At 39.0% G+C, this 20365-nt stretch overlaps 1 protein-coding gene and 1 pseudogene across 2 annotated transcripts; one reads left to right on the top strand and one right to left on the bottom strand.

The window, feature by feature from the left end:
• Window positions 1-1519: 1519 nt before the first annotated feature.
• LOC311096981 (uncharacterized protein) lies at window positions 1520-9558 on the top strand (the record flags this gene model as incomplete). Its single annotated transcript, XM_084136453.1, has 2 exons — window positions 1520-2158; window positions 9068-9558. One exon carries the CDS (start codon window positions 1520-1522, stop codon window positions 2111-2113), a length of 594 nt encoding a protein of 197 aa, XP_083992579.1. The 3' UTR covers window positions 2114-2158; window positions 9068-9558.
• A 6826-nt stretch (window positions 9559-16384) lies between these two features.
• Window positions 16385-19409, bottom strand: LOC311096980 (calcium-responsive transcription factor-like; annotated as a pseudogene). The gene is made up of 6 exons: window positions 19286-19409; window positions 18394-18981; window positions 18234-18297; window positions 17932-18044; window positions 16901-17217; window positions 16385-16797 (listed from the first exon to the last, which is right to left on the bottom strand). The product of its transcript is annotated as a calcium-responsive transcription factor-like (transcript).
• Window positions 19410-20365: the final 956 nt, after the last annotated feature.

The raw sequence follows: 20365 nt of genomic DNA, 5'->3' as shown, positions 1-20365 counted from the left end.
GCAACCACCCAGAACACCCTAGCAACCGCCTAGCAACACCATAGCAACCACTAAAAAACCCTAGCAACCGCCTAGCAACCACCCAGAACACCCTAGCAACCACCCAGAACACCCTAGTAACCGCCTAGCAACCACCCAAAATACCTTAGCAACCGCCTAGCAACACCCTAGCAACCACCCAAAACACCATAGCAACCGCCTAGCAACCACCCAGAACACCCTAGCAACCAACCAGAATACCCTAGCAACCACCCATAACACCCTAGCAACCGCCTAGCAACCACCCAAAATACCTTAGCAACGTCTAGCAACACCATAGCAACCACCCAGAACACCCTAGCAACCGCCCAGCAACACCCTAGCAACCACCCAAAATACCATAGCAACCGCCTAGCAACCACCCAGAACACCCTAGCAACCACCTAAAATACCTTAGCAACCGCCTAGCAACACCCTAGCAACCACCCAAAATACCCTATCAACCGCTTAGCAACACCCTAGCAACCACCCAGAATACCCTAGCAACCGCCTAGCAACACCATAGCAACCACCCAGAACACCCTAAACTAAACTTCAAACTATTTTAAACTTTCAACTAATTTAAACTTTAAACTAAATTAAACTTCAAACTACTTTAAACTTTCAACTATTTTAAACTTTAAACTAAATTAAACTTCAAACTATTTTAAACTTTCAACTAATTTAAACTTTAAACTAAATTAAACTTCAAACTATTTTAAACTTTCAACTAATTTACACTTTAAACTAAATTAAACTTTAAACTACTTTAAACTTTAAACTACTTTAAACTTTAAACTACTTTAAACTTTTTCAAACTTTATGGTCCAAACTTTCTCAAGCCAACTTAAAGTTTGTCTCGACGAACTTTCGCATCTAGTTTGTATTTAAATACATTTAAGATGAGTATTTTTATATTTTCAAAATACATAAAATACTTTTTGTCAGTCAACCTCTTTATCAGGGTATTGATTTTGTGCATCAACTAGTTCAGACATTTACTAGCTCAACATTGGATCAGCGATTTTTTTTTTTTTTATAAGGTGAGAATGTCATGATCAATTCTACTTGTTGATTAAAGTTAAAATAGTGCATTATTCACTTCAGTTCACATGAAAGAATAAAAGAAAGAATAGTTAATTTTTATCATGTTAGGGCTGGGTGATATGACACTACATATCATAGCGATGATATAAAGTTTGAATTGATGAAAATGAAAAGTCAATAGGCCTGTAGTTTCTTCATTCCCTGCACTGGATGGCCAATTTCACATGTATTTTGTGTATTTTCAAAATAGAAAAAAAACTGTATTTGTATTTAAATACATATTTTCACATGTTTACATTTAAATGATCCCAAGCATTCTATGTCAGTCCAGTAGATTAAAAATCAACACAACTGTTTCTGAAGCCTTGAAGCCTGAACGCACTTGCTGCAAGCTCTTCACAACTCTACAATTTGGTAAGTCTTAGTGATTTGTGGTACTTCTTGATTCATTATCATGGAGCAGCGTCGGTCACGAAGAATCAGGGCTCTCACCACACGCCTGAGGGGATTGGTGGAGGAGGGCGTCTCTTCCAGTCCGGAACCTTGTGAGCTTCCACAGCTGGCAGCTGTAACGTTGGTCAGGTCAGATCACACTTACAGCTGCATCTCTGGCAAAGCTCGAAGACCCACGGGTTTGGAAGAACGCTACGTGAAGAACGCTGCTGTCCTTCCTGACATCCGTCCAGCCATCCGTCCAGCAGTCTCAGGCTCTTCAGTGGACGCGCGTCAGCAGGATGAGCCTGTCTCCATCCACGGCTACAGCGTAGAGGCCTACCAGGACATCTACCGCTCTGTGGTGGAGCCCATGATGAAGACACGCAGTGGCCGGCAGCGTCCCTACAGCCTTAAACTTGGACGGAAGATCAAGCAGCGACTGTGGGAGGCTCTCAACCGCCCTTCACTGGAGGAGACGGAGCATCCTGATGGACGTGTCCGGATCACTGAGAGCTTCGCCACAACCAGCAGTAGCTTCGCTCCTCGAATCGACGTGGACATCAGTGAAGAGCCCCTGCCCGAGGAACCCCGAAGAAAGAAGCCCAGACACTGAGTCATCACTGTGTCACATGGAGCCCGGAGTATCACAGCGGGACCTGTATGTAAATACTGTATATAGTTACAGAGCAAGTTTATAGTTTTAAGTTTTATTTTGTAGAGTAAATTTAGAGTTTTATGAGTAACGTTAAGTTTTATTTTCTAGAGGTGTTTTGCACATTGTTGTTGTGAGGTTGTCAGGATGTTTTTGGTGATTGTCAAAGCACTGATATGCTGCTCATAGGTTGTTCTAAGTGGTTTTTAGCGTTTTGCTACACAGTTGTTGGGATGTTTTGGATGGTTTCTTGTGTGTTGACATGCGTTTGCCAAGGTTTTTTGCGCGGTTGTTAGCGTGTTGCTGGACTAGACTGGTTTTTCATGCATTGCTATGTGGTTGTCAGGATGTTTAGAGTAGCCTAGTTGGTTGATATGCGGTTGCTTAGGTTAGGGAAGGTTAGGGTCCCTCACACGGTTTGCAGCTTGACGTGCTGTGAGGGCTTGTGTGCATCAGTGATGCTGAGAGCTACGCCACTGGTACTTCACAACTACTGCTAGGGTCACCCATAGTGGACAGGTCTCAGCTGAGATGCCAGACGAAGACAAACCACCTGATTCTGGACAGCAGAAGATTGACCTGATGTTCCTGGCAGAAGATCACTGTCTTGTTACAACGACAACAACATCAGCGGTACCGGAATGGAAGAAAATTCATGATACAAGAAAAACTGATTATTTGTGGAAGTCATCAATGGATCAATGGAAGCAACCGATCGAACAGAACAAGGTAAAAAAGTTTAATATTAGCAAAGGCTGCATTCTTTCTTCAGCATTTTTGTAAAAGCATTCGGCCAATTAAATCAGAGGAATGCTAACATTATCATTTCTTACATTCTTGTATATGTATGATAAATATGAAATAATTCTCTTCTAAATTCAGGCACATGATCATATACAGGTAAGCAGAGAAAATGATTAAAATACAACAATTACTATTCACAGGTAAACACTATCACAGTAATCTGAACTTCATAAACAGACACTGTTCTTCTGTTTTGTCCTTGAAAAATAGCTTGATTGTAACTCTACACCCTTGCCTCATTTAGTATACCGGTTCTATGAATATGCAAATTAACCAGCTCAGATATGCACTCATTGACAATCACGTTGATCTGATTGGTTACACGGTAGTTTGTGTTTCACTGCAGTTTTAAGGGGAAAACACTCAGCAGTGTTGCTGACTTATGAATTTGCACATGGTTTGTCTTAAAGCATATTAAAAACACCACAGACATATAAATGTCAGGATGTACACTCGGATAACAAGGTTAGAAGGATTCAGAATAACTTTTAATGGAGCTTTCGTTGGACAGAAGGTAAATTCAGATGCACAAACAGATACTGTGAGAATAACATTGATGAATGATCGTCTTTTCTCTCGTAGATAACGGCAGGCTTGAATGTGGCATGAAACACAATCCGAGGAACGCAGAGCATGGACACCAAGGAGAATGTGGGATCTCAGGACGAGTTAAACAGGTAAGTATCACAAGTATCACAGGTAAGTATCACAAGGATGTACTGTGGAAACAGACTGGAACAGTTCAGGAACAATAGTCTGAAATGCACAGAGAGCAGGTTAGTGGGTCTTTCCTAGTTCAAGGTTCGACAGGGACTGGAGGTGAGGTGTGTTCCTTTGTAGTGCTCAGTGATTGCTGGGATTGATGACAGGTGCAGGTGATTAGTATTCGGGTGAGTGTGATCTTTGTGTTGTGGATGTGAATGAGCCTGACTGATTCCTGACAATAAACATTAAAAACTTGAATTTCACCACAGGGGGACTTTAAAAAGTCCACCGCACAGATCCATTAGGCTTCTATTCAAAGGGTAGAAATACCTGCAGAAATACTCATAAGATATTCTTATAAAAAGATGTGATATAGTTTTTTGTGTGAATAGAATGCAACAGAAAACATTTAGCTTTAAATATTTAATTTTGATCTCATTCATACTTTTGAGAAATTGTTTTTTTTTTCTCCAGCCACCACTGTAATAAATTAAAATAGCAATAATGGGAAATGGAAACAAATAATAATACAAATCAATATCGCATGAGTTCATGTTATCATAATACTGTACTTGAAACAATGAATCAGTCCTCCATTGGTCAAAGAGCTCAATCGTCAATCGCTGTTGTCACAGAAATGGACATTAGTTTTCTTTTCTCGTTGTTGTATTTCTGCTGACACATCCATAGATTTCCCACTCTCCTATTTAACTGAAGTGTCGTCTGCTGAGGGAGTCAAAGCTGAACAATAACAACAAACAACAGGTTTATGTGTTATTTTCATGATTCTAATTGGTTAAATTTAGATTTTTTTATTTTTATTTCTGTGGTGCCATGTACTTACCTATGCTTGCAGGGTCCACAATCTGGACTGGAATGGCCTGTCCGTCCTCCAACAAGATCTGTGTGATGCCACCTTCAGCTCCGGCATTAGTCACCGAGGTCACACTCACCGGCTGGCTCATGCCGAGCAGGGTCGGGGGGGTCACACAGAGATATGCTTTCACCAGCACTGCCACTTGACTGGAGGAACTGGGACGGACTCAGCAGAACAGGCTGTGGAGGTGCAGGGCTGGACAGCTCTGGGGCTTCTGGTGGTGGTGGGGGTGTAGGTTGGGCAGTGTCTTCAGCTGGACACAAGGCAGGCTGTATCTGGATGGCCTATCAGACAAGAGGAGAGCACTCTTAAAGGATAAGTTTGCCCACCAGGTTTGTCCCAGGCAACAGGGAACATTCTCACAAATGAAGCCAGGCAAGTTTTTATGAACAAACATTCTTCCATTAACGTTAATAGAACATTTGTTCAAAGTTATATGCTTTTAAATAATGTTCTCAAAACTTTAGCACAAAAACAATGAGTTTTTTTTCTGAAATATTTTAGTTGGATGTTTATCTAACATTTTTTTAAATGTTACAACTTGAATGTTCAGAGAACATTCAAAAGTAACCTTCACATAATGTTTGCAAAATTATAAAATTGAATGTTCCCTTAACGTTCGCATTAACCAACAAATGTTTTTAAAATGTTTAAAACTAGAGGTTTTGAAATAACGTTTTCATAAGTTAATGGGAACATTAACTTATGAAAACGGGTTATAAGTTTATTTCGTTTGAAATACTTGTACTAAATGTTACGCTCTTAGATGTTAGAAAAAAATCCATATTATCTCTAGCCTTGGCTACCGTATATAGACCGCCTGGGCCTTACGCTGATTTCCTAAAAGAGTTTGCAGATTTTCTCTCAGATCTATTGGTCAATGTAGATAAAGCATTAATTGTTGGAGATTTTAACATACACGTAGATAATTCAAATGATGCGTTAGGGGCTGCGTTTATAGATTTATTAAATTCCTTTGGGGTCAAGCAAAACGTCACCGGACCAACTCATCGTCTTAATCACACACTCGATTAAATCGAGTGTGTGATTAAGACGATGAGTTGGTCCGGTGACGTTTTGCTTGACCCCAAAGGAATTTAATAAATCTATAAATTCATATGGAACCGATCCAACCGATATAGATATCATTCCACAAAGTGATGATGTCACTGACCATTACTTGGTAACTTGCATATTACGTACTGCTGTAATATGTCATGCTGTGCCGCGTTTTCGACCAGGCAGAACAATCCTTCCATCCACCATAGATAATTTCTCAAATTGCTTATCTAATCTGTCTCAGCTGCTGCCTGAACCCAAACAAACAGATGAACTAGAAGAACTAACTAGCACTATGAGCACCATTCTCTCTAGAACATTGGATGTTGTTGCACCCGTTAGATTAAAAAAGGTCAGAGAGAAAATTAAAGCACCATGGTACAATAATACTACGCATGTTCTAAAGAGAGAAACCCGTAATTTAGAGCGTAAATGGAAACAAACTAATTTAGAGGTCTTTAGAATCGCGTGGAAAGACAGTATGTCACGTTATAAAAAGGCCCTAAAAGCGGCCAGGGCTGAGCACCTCCGCAAACTAATAGAAAACAACCAAAACAATCCTAGGTTTTTATTTAACACCGTGGCTAGACTAACAAATAAACAGACGTCACCCGAACAAAATATCCCGTTACAGTTTAGTAGTAATGATTTCATGAACTTCTTCACTGAGAAAATAGAAAACATCAGAACCACAATTGTAAACGTTCAATCCTCAATCGCACCTTATAATTCAGCCTCAATTATCCCCCCGCAAGAACAATTACAGTGCTTTACAACTATAGAACAAAAAGAGTTAAATAAACTTATCACTTCATCTAAAACAACAACATGTTTATTAGATCCTATACCAACTAAACTACTGAAGGAAGTGTTACCTGTAGTGGAAGAGCCTCTCCTCAATATTATTAACTCGTCTTTATCTTTAGGTCATGTTCCAAGAACATTTAAACTGGCAGTTATAAAACCTCTCATTAAGAAACCACAATTAGATCATAATAATCTAGCAATCTACCCATTTCAAATCTACCTTTTATGTCTAAAATACTAGAAAAAGTTGTGTCCACTCAACTGGGCTCTTTCTTGCAAGAAAATGATATCTATGAAAAGTTTCAGTCAGGATTCAGGCCGCATCATAGCACTGAAACTGTGCTCGTTAAAATCACAAATGATTTACTCTTAGCTTCTGACCAAGGCTGTATCTCAATACTAGTTTTACTTGATCTAAGTGCTGTGTTCGATACTATAGATCACACAATACTCTTAGATCGACTACAAAATTATACTGGTGTTCAAGGACAAGCATTAAGCTGGTTTAGATCATACTTATCTGACCGCTACCATTTTGTCTATTTAAATGGAGAAAAATCGATCATAACTCCAGTAAACTATGGAGTGCCGCAGGGATCTGTGTTGGGCCCTCTGTTATTCTCAATATATATGATGCCACTTGGAAATATTATAAGGAAACATGGAATTAGTTTCCATTGTTATGCTGATGACACTCAAACATATCTTTCATCACGGCCGGATGAAAACGCTAAATTATCCAAATTGACAGAGTGTGTTAAAGATATAAAAGATTGGATGACGCGTAAATTTTCTTTTATTAAATCCAGACAAGACAGAGGTAATACTCATCGGTTCAAAAAACCGCCCACAGAACCTCTCACAATACAACTTTGACATCGTAGGATGTCCTGTTACTTTTTCCTCTACAGTAAAAGACCTGGGTGTTATACTCGATTGTAACCTGTCTTTTGAAAATCATATTTCGTATGTTACAAAAACAGCCTTTTTCCACCTTAGAAACATTGCTAAGCTACGTAATATGCTATCAGTTTCCGATGCAGAAAAGTTAGTTCATGCATTCATGACCTCGAGACTAGATTACTGTAATGCTTTATTAGCCGGTTGTCCTGCATCCTCAATAAACAAGCTACAGTTAGTCCAAAATGCAGCTGCTAGAGTTCTTACTAGATCAAGAAAATATGATCATATAACACCGATTTTATCATCACTACATTGGCTACCTATAAAGTTCCGTATTAATTATAAGGTATTGCTACTGACTTATAAAGCCCTAAACGGCTTAGCTCCAGTCTATTTAACGGATCTTCTATCACCCTATAATCCATCGCGCTCTTTAAGATCAATAAATTCAAGGCTTTTGGTCATACCTAGGATATCCAGATCAACCAAAGGAGGGAGAGCATTTTCACATTTGGCTCCAAAACTCTGGAATAGCCTTCCTGATACTGTTCGTTGCTCGGACTCGCTCTCCCAGTTTAAAATTAGATTAAAGACGCATCTTTTCAGCCAGGCATTCATATAATATTGTTAATCTCACAGTTTCAAACTACAATCCGGCCTCTAGTTCATAAATGCCAGAGGAGAACTGGCCCCCGACTGAGCCTGGGTTCTCCCAAGGTTTTTTTTTTTCTCCATTAGGTCACCTGATGGAGTTTTAGGACACCATTAGGTCACTTGATGGAGTTTTTTCGGTTCCTTGCCACTGTTGCCTTTGGCTTGCTCAGTTGGGGATATTTTGGGGATATTTAATTTTATTCTATCAATCAATAAATTCCACTAGAAACAAACTTTGTTGTATTATTTTATTTTAATACTGTGAAGCTGCTTTGATACAATCTGTATTGTGAAAAGCGCTATACAAATATACTTGATTTGATTTGATTTGACATTAACAAAAAGTTCAAAACAAAAATGTATAAAAAATTATTACATAATCAGGTTTTCAAGCATTTAATTTTAATGGATGTTTGTTTCTTCACTTATACTATCAGAACAGTTGATCACCCTGAAACTTTTTGCATTTATTCAGAAATTAAAAACTTAAAAAATTTATGCATTAATACATTGTATGCAAAATGTAAAATAAAATGTATGCAAATTGTATGCATAAAAAATGTATGCAATAATACATCATGAATGAATAGATCCATATAAAAAATGATCATTTCAGGACAGGGTCACCTGGAGATGTGCAAAGATCTTGGGCTGCAGTGAGGTGAGAGAGCTGAAGAGCTGCACAGCCTCTGGAGAAAGAGTGTCACTCTCTTCCAAGAGTCCTTCCTTCTGAGGGGACACTGTCAATATAACAGCAGTACACTAGATTCTGTGGCAGGGTAAACAATGCTTATACTTGGACTACAGGTATGTGCTTTCTTTTTGAGGCAGGACCTTTCCTCTGCTCTCTAAATTGTATTGAATGATTCCAAGATTATTGTTTAAATAATGTATGTCGGATTTCAAACAATATCTCAACAGTATTTTACCATCCACAGTAGCAGGAGTCAGGGTCAAAGTCTCTGGAAGCAGGTTATTAGCCTCTGCTTTCCACTGCAACAACAACATCAAAAACATCAAAATAAATGCTTACTACAGAAAATGGTTGGCATATTTGTGCTCACCAATCTAATGCTTTACAAACATGTTTTCTGTATCTGAGGTAGCCGGTGGTCCCGCCGTCAGCTGAAGAGCTTTCTGAGCCTCATGGATGTGGTTCTTGATGTCATTGACAGTGGGAAAGTAACACAGACTGTGTCTCTCAGGCACTTCCTCTGACAAAGCAACGGTAAATATTTTTCCAGCAAATAAAACAAAGGAGATTTGAAACCATCTGAGTCATACCTGAGCTGCTTGCGGACAGTGTAAACTTGGTTATGACCTTGTGCTACCAACTCACAGATCTTCTCTGCCACGAGCGGGTGTAGTCGAGAGGGTAGGGACGCCCCATCCTCCATCGTGACGTCCTGCATGGCTTCACTGTCCAGCTCCTCTGTCTCTTCCTCTTCATCTTCATTTTGTTCTTCCTCTGCAAAGCAGATCTGCTCTGGAAGTGGAGGCAGGTTTGCAGTGTCCACGTCATGGTACAGGTGAGCTTTCTCTGTGGGGAGCTGGGTGTAATACCTGTCTTGGCTTTGTAGAGTATGTTTTGATTCGTTTCTTGCTCTGACCCTTTTTTAGGTTGAACGCCCTTCCTCCGTGGACCAAACTGGCTTTCCATCACAATGGCTCTGCTCCCTTAAAACCATATTAAAGATCAAGATAAAATGACTGTGTGCATATTGTAAAACCATTACATTATTTGCAACAACAGCATTCAATCAAGGCTTAAGAACAAGGCATGTCTGTCACGGTTGAGGAATTCATTGACGCTTCCTTGCGCTGTGTGTGTGTATTTGTGAATGAATGTGTGTGTGTGTGGGCGTGGTCGCTGATTATCCTCCGGGGGAATCAGCGACAGGTGTTGTGCATTACCACTGCCTATTTATACTCACCTTATGCGTCTTGTGTTTGTCAGATCGTTGTTTTGTGGATGTTGTCTGTTGTGTTCCTGTTTCTTCGGCTCCTCGTGTCTCCTGCTTTGTCTTCGTCTGGAAGTTCGCTGTTGCAGTTTATGTCTTCACTCTTCACTGACACTGGGTTCATCACTTCACGTCTGACCATCGGATCGAGTTGTCCACGCAAGCCTGCGCTGCCTTGCCATCATCATCATCGGAGATTACCATCGCACTGAGAAGGATCTTGTGATCTACACACCTCTCTTGTGAACTGCATCTGCGATCTTCCAACATTACTGAGAACTTTGTCTGCCTTCCTATTCACTCTGAGACTGGTGCTATACATTCTAATAAAGATCTGTTTTACTTGCTATTGTCCCCTCTATCCATTCGTTACAATGTCCAGCCTTGACATGCAACTTGCTATTACAAGCATTCGCATTCTAGAAACAATTTGACTGAACAAAAATCTGGACAAATTAGTATAGAAGCTTGTTCACGCCATGGAATAAAAAATGGAATAAAAAAGGACTAGGGTAATTATCTTACAATTCTTTTTTTCATGCAATTGTGAGTTTACATCTCGCAATTCTGACTTTTTTTCTCAGAACTGTGTGATATAAACTCGCAGTTGCGAAATATAATGTCAGAAATGTAAAATAAAAGTTAAAAATCAATAAAAGTCAGACTTTTCTCAGAATTGCAAGTTTATATCTTGCAATTCTTTATTTTTCGTAATTGCAAGTTTATAACTGAGATAAAAAGTTGCAATTATCTCTTAAATTGTTTTATTCCATAATGATTTGGTCTGATTGTGGTCTAATTTTGTGAGCCAATATACCACTAGCATTATTCAGATGTCCCCAAATTTACAGACATCGATTAAACGCCCCCACCCCCAGACTAATGAGCGAGCAGGAACGAGTGAGAGTTAACAGATGAAATAAGTGCAAAATTGTCTTTTACTAATACAACTGAACTATACTCCATAGTGATTCATTAATAAAACAAGCTCTAAACTGCATTGGTGTAGCAATATTATAATAAAATAATATATTTTATTAGTTCTATTTAATTTCTTCATTATTAGATGTTAACTACTCTATTATATATGCATACACATACACACACACTCACCAGCCACTTTATTAGAGGACACTTGAGTGTTAGTGAACTGATGATCTGAGATGATTTGAGCTTTGTGACTGTGCATTATCCTGCTGGAAGTATCCATCAGGAATAATCGACAGATTAATGGATTATCGTAGTTGCAGCCCTAGATATTATGAATTATTACATTATTTAATTAGCCAACAATGATATTAGTGGATGCAGACAATAAATATTTATTGATTTGCAAGTTAGCAAACATAACACAGTAAACAAAGCATATACTTGCACGCTTTAAAATAAATCAAAATGATTTGTTCATTTTCTTTTGTTATAGGAGAAAAATCAAATGGCAGTAATGATTGACGATCACTACATAAATCTAAGCGTAACCTACAATGTGTCTTTGCTTTCTTCTTTTCAGCTGCTCAATGTTTCTAGAAAGAAACTTTAAGTTTCTTTTCGCCCTTGGTGTCTGCAATTACAAAGACACAGGTTAAAAAACGAATTAATTTTATAATTTGAGCAGATATATTGTTTTATTTGGTCAGCTACTGGACATTTACCAGGCTAGAAAAATAACAAGAAAAGTCAATGCAAGAATGGTATGTTCACTTTAAAGATGAATTTCAACACACAGATTCATTCATGAACCCAGTTCCTAACAGTGATGCTAGCCTTAACAAACACAACTACATACACACAAAGATGATTAATATATATATATATATATATATATATATATACATACACAGGGGCAGTATTTCAGATAGGCCTACTTGAAATACAAAATACTATTTTGTATTTTAAAGCCTTTGGAAAAAATCAAATGTAATTTGTATTTAAATACATTTAAGATGAGTATTTTTATATTTTCCAAATACATAAAATACTTTTTGCCAGTCAACCTCTTTATCAGGGTATTGATTTTGTGCATCAACTAGTTCAGACATTTACTAGCTCAACATTGGATCAGCGATTTTTTTTTTATATATATAAATGTCATGATCAATTCTACTTGATGATTAAAGTTAAAATAGTGCATAATTCACTTCAGTTAACATGAAAGAATAAAAGAAAGAATAGTTAATTTTTATCATGTTAGGGCTGGGTGATATGACACTACATATAGCGATGATATAAAGTTTGAATTGATGAAACTTTTTCTAAATCGTTTACATAGATGGGCCTATTTGTGGAGTAAGCAAATATCCGTGCAGCTTTTAGTGGGCAGGAATAATTGGAACGTTGGAGTGGAAAAAGAAGCACTGATGAATGATACTCCAGAAAAATCTTCAGCTTTTAGTTTTATTGTACATAAAAAATAATAATCAAAAAGTAATAGACTACATTGTAACCAGAAATAAGTATATAAATGGCTGCTATTTTACATTTATTTGTAATTGCCAGAAAGAAAGAAAGAAAGAAAGAAAGAAAGAAAGAAAGAAAGAAAGAAAGAAAGAAAGAAAGAAAGAAAGAAAGGGCAGAGGTGTGGTAGGAATGAAAAGTCAATAGGCCTGTAGTTTCTTCATTCCCTGCACTGGATGGCCAATTTCACATGTATTTTGTGTATTTTCAAAATACAAAATACTGTATTTGTATTTAAATACATATTTTCACATGTTTACATTTAAATGATCCCAAGCATTCTATGTCAGTCCAGTAGATTAAAAATCAACACAACTGTTTCTGAAGCCTTGAAGCCTGAACGCACTTGCTGCAAGCTCTTCACAACTCTACAATTTGGTAAGTCTTAGTGATTTGTGGTACTTCTTGATTCATTATCATGGAGCAGCGTCGGTCACGAAGAATCAGGGCTCTTCCCGCACGCCTGAGGGGATTGGTGGAGGAGGGCGTTTCTTCCAGTCCGGAACCTTGTGAGCTTCCACAGCTGGCAGCTGTAACGTTGGTCAGGTCAGATCACACTTACAGCTGCATCTCTGGCAAAGCTCGAAGACCCACGGGTTTGGAAGAACGCTACGTGAAGAACGCTGCTGTCCTTCCTGACATCCGTCCAGCCATCCGTCCAGCAGTCTCAGGCTCTTCAGTGGACGCGCGTCAGCAGGATGAGCCTGTCTCCATCCACGGCTACAGCGTAGAGGCCTACCAGGACATCTACCGCTCTGTGGTGGAGCCCATGATGAAGACACGCAGTGGCCGGCAGCGTCCCTACAGCCTTAAACTTGGACGGAAGATCAAGCAGCGACTGTGGGAGGCTCTCAACCGCCCTTCACTGGAGGAGACGGAGCATCCTGATGGACGTGTCCGGATCACTGAGAGCTTCGCCACAACCAGCAGAAGCTTCGCTCCTCGAATCGACGTGGACATCAGTGAAGAGCCCCTGCCCGAGGAACCCCGAAGAAAGAAGCCCAGACACTGAGTCATCACTGTGTCACATGGAGCCCGGAGTATCACAGCGGGACCTGTATGTAAATACTGTATATAGTTACAGAGCAAGTTTATAGTTTTAAGTTTTATTTTGTAGAGTAAATTTAGAGTTTTATGAGTAACGTCAAGTTTTATTTTCTAGAGGTGTTTTGCACATTGTTGTTGTGAGGTTGTCAGGATGTTTTTGGTGATTGTCAAAGCACTGATATGCTGCTCATAGGTTGTTCTAAGTGGTTTTTAGCGTTTTGCTACACGGTTGTTGGGATGTTTTGGATGGTTTCTTGTGTGTTGACATGCGTTTGCCAAGGTTTTTTGCGCGGTTGTTAGCGTGTTGCTGGACTAGACTGGTTTTTCATGCATTGCTATGTGGTTGTCAGGATGTTTAGAGTAGCCTAGTTGGTTGATATGCGGTTGCTTAGGTTAGGGAAGGTTAGGGTCCCTCACACGGTTTGCAGCTTGACGTGCTGTGAGGGCTTGTGTGCATCAGTGATGCTGAGAGCTACGCCACTGGTACTTCACAACTACTGCTAGGGTCACCCATAGTGGACAGGTCTCAGCTGAGATGCCAGACGAAGACAAACCACCTGATTCTGGACAGCAGAAGATTGACCTGATGTTCCTGGCAGAAGATCACTGTCTTGTTACAACGACAACAACATCAGCGGTACCGGAATGGAAGAAAATTCATGATTCAAGGAAAACTGATTATTTGTGGAAGTCATCAATGGATCAATGGAAGCAACCGATCGAACAGAACAAGGTAAAAAAGTTTAATATTAGCAAAGGCTGCATTCTTTCTTCAGCATTTTTGTAAAAGCATTCGGCCAATTAAATCAGAGGAATGCTAATATTATCATTTCTTACATTCTTGTATATGTATGATAAATATGAAATAATTCTCTTCTAAATTCAGGCACATGATCATATACAGGTAAGCAGAGAAAATGATTAAAATACAACAATTACTATTCACAGGTAAACACTATCACAGTAATCTGAACTTCATAAACAGACACTGTTCTTCTGTTTTGTCCTTGAAAAATAGCTTGATTGTAACTCTACACCCTTGCCTCATTTAGTATACCGGTTCTATGAATATGCAAATTAACCAGCTCAGATATGCACTCATTGACAATCACGTTGATCTGATTGGTTACACGGTAGTTTGTGTTTCACTGCAGTTTTAAGCGGAAAACACTCAGCAGTGTTGCTGACTTATGAATTTGCACATGGTTTGTCTTAAAGCATATTAAAAACACCACAGACATATAAATGTCAGGATGTACACTCAGATAACAAGGTTAGAAGGATTCAGAATAACTTTTAATGAAGCTTTCGTTGGACAGAAGGTAAATTCAGATGCACAAACAGATACTGTGAGAATAACATTGATGAATGATCGTCTTTTCTCTCGTAGATAACGGCAGGCTTGAATGTGGCATGAAACACAATCCAAGGAACACAGAGCATGGACACCAAGGAGAATGTGGGATCTCAGGACGAGTTAAACAGGTAAGTATCACAAGTATCACAGGTAAGTATCACAAGGATGTACTGTGGAAACAGACTGGAACAGTTTGGGAACAATAGTCTGAAATGCACAGAGAGCAGGTTAGTGGGTCTTTCCTAGTTCAAGGTTCGACAGGGACTGGAGGTGAGGTGTGTTCCTTTGTAGTGCTCAGTGATTGCTGGGATTGATGACAGGTGCAGGTGATTAGTATTCGGGTGAGTGTGATCTTTGTGTTGTGGATGTGAATGAGCCTGACTGATTCCTGACAATAAACATTAAAAACTTGAATTTCACCACAGGGGGACTTTAAAAAGTCCACCGCAAGGATCCATTAAGGCGGGCATACACTGTGCGATTTTCGTCCGATTTTGAGCCGAATTCTGACTCGTGCGACTCTTTTCCGGGTCGGGCCGATTTTCAGCTTTGTCGTGCGTCGTTTGTCGTGCAGTGTTCGTGCAGTGTACAGGGGGAAAAGAGAGGCGATTAACCTCTCACGACCGGCAATCGGATGGTCGGATGAATTTCTGGCATGTTAGAAATTTTGGTCGCTCCTCGTGACTATATCGCACAGTTGAAGCAGAGCTACGAACCGACTGCCCTAAACTCAGTGTTTTTTCCCTCACTGCGCCTGAGCAAACAGTTTCATCTGCAGCAAAAAAAAAAAAAAAAAAAAAAAAAAAAACGAAAAAAGGGAGATCTTTAAGTTCTGTAGTTCAAAGCTACAAATTACTGTTGCTTACCTCCAGTTCGTGTTGCAAAATGGATTAACCATTACCCACTTCTTCCAAGCCACCTGCGATGTAGGCTACACTTTGCCTCTTTTATTGTTAAAAAATGTTTTTGAAATAAAGCTGTTTTTAATTTTCATTGATGAATTATTGCAGTGTTCGGACATATTATAGACTGTTAATAATTAATTATATGTATAATTCATTGTAATCGACCTAAATGTTTTAGACAATTTTTAATGCGGAGAAGTAAGCTTCTATGTAATATTTTATTATCCTCACAGCGCGTTGGTTATGCGGTGATGCGCTATGAAATTGTTGCGTGGCAATTTAATTATAGTAGCCTATCACTTTAATAGCCTATAGGCCTTCCCTAATAATAATAATAATAATACAATAATACTAGCCTACTAATAGTTTAATATATAAATTGGAAATGCTAAATCTTCTTGATATTGATAGCTGATGCTTGTTTTGACAATATCTCTGGATAGGCTACATGATATCTTCCATAGGCGCAACCCAGCACGAGGATTTATCGCGCTGATTCGCGCATATTTCACACGTATAGTGTGAGCAGTCAAGTCGCAGCTCGACGTTCGGACCGTACAGTGTGAGCACATAAATCCTGAGCTTTGGCTTTACATCGCATGCGATCTACTCGTTCAGTGTGAGTAGGTTCCTTGCTGAAATCGCACAGACATCGCACAGTGTATGCCCACCTTTAGGCTTCTATTCAAAGGGTAGAAATACATGCAGAAATACTCATAAGATATTCTTATAAAAAGATGTGAAATAGTTTTTTGTGTGAATAGAATGCAACAGAAAACATTTAGCTTTAAATATTTAATTTTGATCTCATTCATACTTTTGAGAAATTGTTTTTTTTTCTCCAGTCACCACTGTAATAAATTAAAATAGCAATAATGGGAAATGGAAACAAATAATAATACAAATCAATATTGCATGAGTTCATGTTATCATAATACTGTACTTGAAACAATGAATCAGTCCTCCATTGGTCAAAGAGCTCAATCGTCAATCGCTGTTGTCACAGAAATGGACATTAGTTTTCTTTTCTCGTTGTTGTATTTCTGCTGACACATCCATAGATTTCCCACTCTCCTATTTAACTGAAGTGTCGTCTGCTGAGGGAGTCAAAGCTGAACAATAACAACAAACAACAGGTTTATACGTTATTTTCATGATTCTAATTGGTTAAATTTAGATTTTTTTATTTTTATTTCTGTGGTGCCATGTACTTACCTATGCTTGCAGGGTCCACAATCTGGACTGGAATGGCCTGTCCGTCCTCCAACAAGATCTGTGTGATGCCACCTTCAGCTCCGGCATTAGTCACCGAGGTCACACTCACCGGCTGGCTCATGCCGAGCAGGGTCGGGGGGGTCACACAGAGATATGCTTTCACCAGCACTGCCACTTGACTGGAGGAACTGGGACGGACTCAGCAGAACAGGCTGTGGAGGTGCAGGGCTGGACAGCTCTGGGGCTTCTGGTGGTGGTGGGGGTGTAGGTTGGGCAGTGTCTTCAGCTGGACACAAGGCAGGCTGTATCTGGATGGCCTATCAGACAAGAGGAGAGCACTCTTAAAGGATAAGTTTGCCCACCAGGTTTGTCCCAGGCAACAGGGAACATTCTCACAAATGAAGCCAGGCAAGTTTTTATGAACAAACATTCTTCCATTAACGTTAATAGAACATTTGTTCAAAGTTATATGTTTTTAAATAACATTTTTAAAACTTTAGCACAAAAACAATGAGTTTTTTTTCTGAAATATTTTAGTTGGATGTTTATCTAACATTTTTTTAAATGTTTCAACTTGTGTTCAGAGAACATTCAAAAGTAACCTTCACATAATGTTTGCAAAATTATAAAATTGAATGTTCCCTTAACGTTCGCATTAACCAACAAATGTTTTTAAAATGTTTAAAACTAGAGGTTTTGAAAGCCATGAAATAACGTTTTCATAAGTTAATGGGAACATTAACAAAAAGTTCAAAACAAAAATGTATAAAAAATGATTACATAATCAGGTTTTCAAGCATTTAATTTTAATGGATGTTTGTTTCTTCACTTATACTATCAGAACAGTTGATCACCCTGAAACTTTTTGCATTTATTCAGAAATTAAAAACTTAAAAAATGTATGCATTAATACATTGTATGCAAAATGTAAAATAAAATGTATGCAAAATGTATGCATAAAAAATGTATGCAATAATACATCATGAATGAATAGATCCATATAAAAAATGATCATTTCAGGACAGGGTCACCTGGAGATGTGCAAAGATCTTGGGCTGCAGTGAGGTGAGAGAGCTGAAGAGCTGCACAGCCTCTGGAGAAAGAGTGTCACTCTCTTCCAAGAGTCCTTCCTTCTGAGGGGACACTGTCAATATAACAGCAGTACACTAGATTCTGTGGCAGGGTAAACAATGCTTATACTTGGACTACAGGTATGTGCTTTCTTTTTGAGGCAGGACCTTTCCTCTGCTCTCTAAATTGTATTGAATGATTCCAAGATTATTGTTTAAATAATGTATGTCGGATTTCAAACAATATCTCAACAGTATTTTACCATCCACAGTAGCAGGAGTCAGGGTCAAAGTCTCTGGAAGCAGGTTATTAGCCTCTGCTTTCCACTGCAACAACAACATCAAAAACATCAAAATAAATGCTTACTACAGAAAATGGTTGGCATATTTGTGCTCACCAATCTAATGCTTTACAAACATGTTTTCTGTATCTGAGGTAGCCGGTGGTCCCGCCGTCAGCTGAAGAGCTTTCTGAGCCTCATGGATGTGGTTCTTGATGTCATTGACAGTGGGAAAGTAACACAGACTGTGTCTCTCAGGCACTTCCTCTGACAAAGCAACGGTAAATATTTTTCCAGCAAATAAAACAAAGGAGATTTGAAACCATCTGAGTCATACCTGAGCTGCTTGCGGACAGTGTAAACTTGGTTATGACCTTGTGCTACCAACTCACAGATCTTCTCTGCCACGAGCGGGTGTAGTCGAGAGGGTAGGGACGCCCCATCCTCCATCGTGACGTCCTGCATGGCTTCACTGTCCAGCTCCTCTGTCTCTTCCTCTTCATCTTCATTTTGTTCTTCCTCTGCAAAGCAGATCTGCTCTGGAAGTGGAGGCAGGTTTGCAGTGTCCACGTCATGGTACAGGTGAGCTTTCTCTGTGGGGAGCTGGGTGTAATACCTGTCTTGGCTTTGTAGAGTATGTTTTAATTCGTTTCTTGCTCTGACCCTTTTTTAGGTTGAACGCCCTTCCTCCGTGGACCAAACTGGCTTTCCATCACAATGGCTCTGCTCCCTTAAAACCATATTAAAGATCAAGATAAAATGACTTTGTGTGCATATTGTAAAACCATTACATTATCTGCAACAACAGCATTCAATCAAGGCTTAAGAACAAGGCATGTCTGTCACGGTTGAGGAATTCATTGACGCTTCCTTGCGCTGTGTGTGTGTATTTGTGAATGAATGTGTGTGTGTGTGGGCGTGGTCGCTGATTATCCTCCGGGGGAATCAGCGACAGGTGTTGTGCATTACCACTGCCTATTTATACTCACCTTATGCGTCTTGTGTTTGTCAGATCGTTGTTTTGTGGATGTTGCCTGTTGTGTTCCTGTTTCTTCGGCTCCTCGTGTCTCCTGCTTTGTCTTCGTCTGGAAGTTCGCTGTTGCAGTTTATGTCTTCACTCTTCACTGACACTGGGTTCATCACTTCACGTCTGACCATCGGATCGAGTTGTCCATGCAAGCCTGCGCTGCCTTGCCATCATCATCATCATCGGAGATTACCATCGCACTGAGAAGGATCTTGTGATCTACACACCTCTCTTGTGAACTGCATCTGCGATCTTCCAACATTACTGAGAACTTTGTCTGCCTTCCTATTCACTCTGAGACTGGTGCTATACATTCTAATAAAGATCTGTTTTACTTGCTATTGTCCCCTCTATCCATTCGTTACAATGTCCAGCCTTGACATGCAACTTGCTATTACAAGCATTCTCATTCTAGAAACAATTTGACTGAACAAAAATCTGGACAAATTAGTATAGAAGCTTGTTCACGCCATAGAATAAAAAAGGACTAGGGTAATTATCTTACAATTCTTACTTTTTTCATGCAATTGTGAGTTTACATCTCGCAATTCTGACTTTTTTTCTCAGAACTGTGTGATATAAACTCGCAGTTGCGAAATATAATGTCAGAAATGTAAAATAAAAGTTAAAAAATAAATAGAAGTCAGACTTTTCTCAGAATTGCAAGTTTATATCTTGCAATTCTTTATTTTTTGTAATTGCAAGTTTATAACTGTGAGATAAAAAGTTGCAATTATCTCTTAAATTGTTTTATTCCATAATGATTTGGTCTGATTGTGGTCTAATTTTGTGAGCCAATATACCACTAGCATTATTCAGATGTCCCCAAATTTACAGACATCGATTAAACGCCCCCACCCCCAGACTAATGAGCGAGCAGGAACGAGTGAGAGTTAACAGATGAAATAAGTGCAAAATTGTCTTTTATTAATACAACTGAACTATACTCCATAGTGATTCATTAAAAAAACAAGCTCTAAACTGCATTGGTGTAGCAATATTATAATAAAATAATATATTTTATTAGTTCTATTTAATTTCTTCATTATTAGATGTTAACTACTCTATTATAGATGCATACACATAC

The sequence above is a fragment of the Abramis brama genome, assembly GCF_963993115.1.
Source record: "Abramis brama genome assembly, chromosome: 15".
NCBI lineage: Eukaryota > Metazoa > Chordata > Actinopteri > Cypriniformes > Leuciscidae > Abramis > Abramis brama.
The sequence above is the reverse complement of the archived record's forward strand: the minus strand, read 5'-3'. Positions and strand labels throughout refer to the sequence as shown.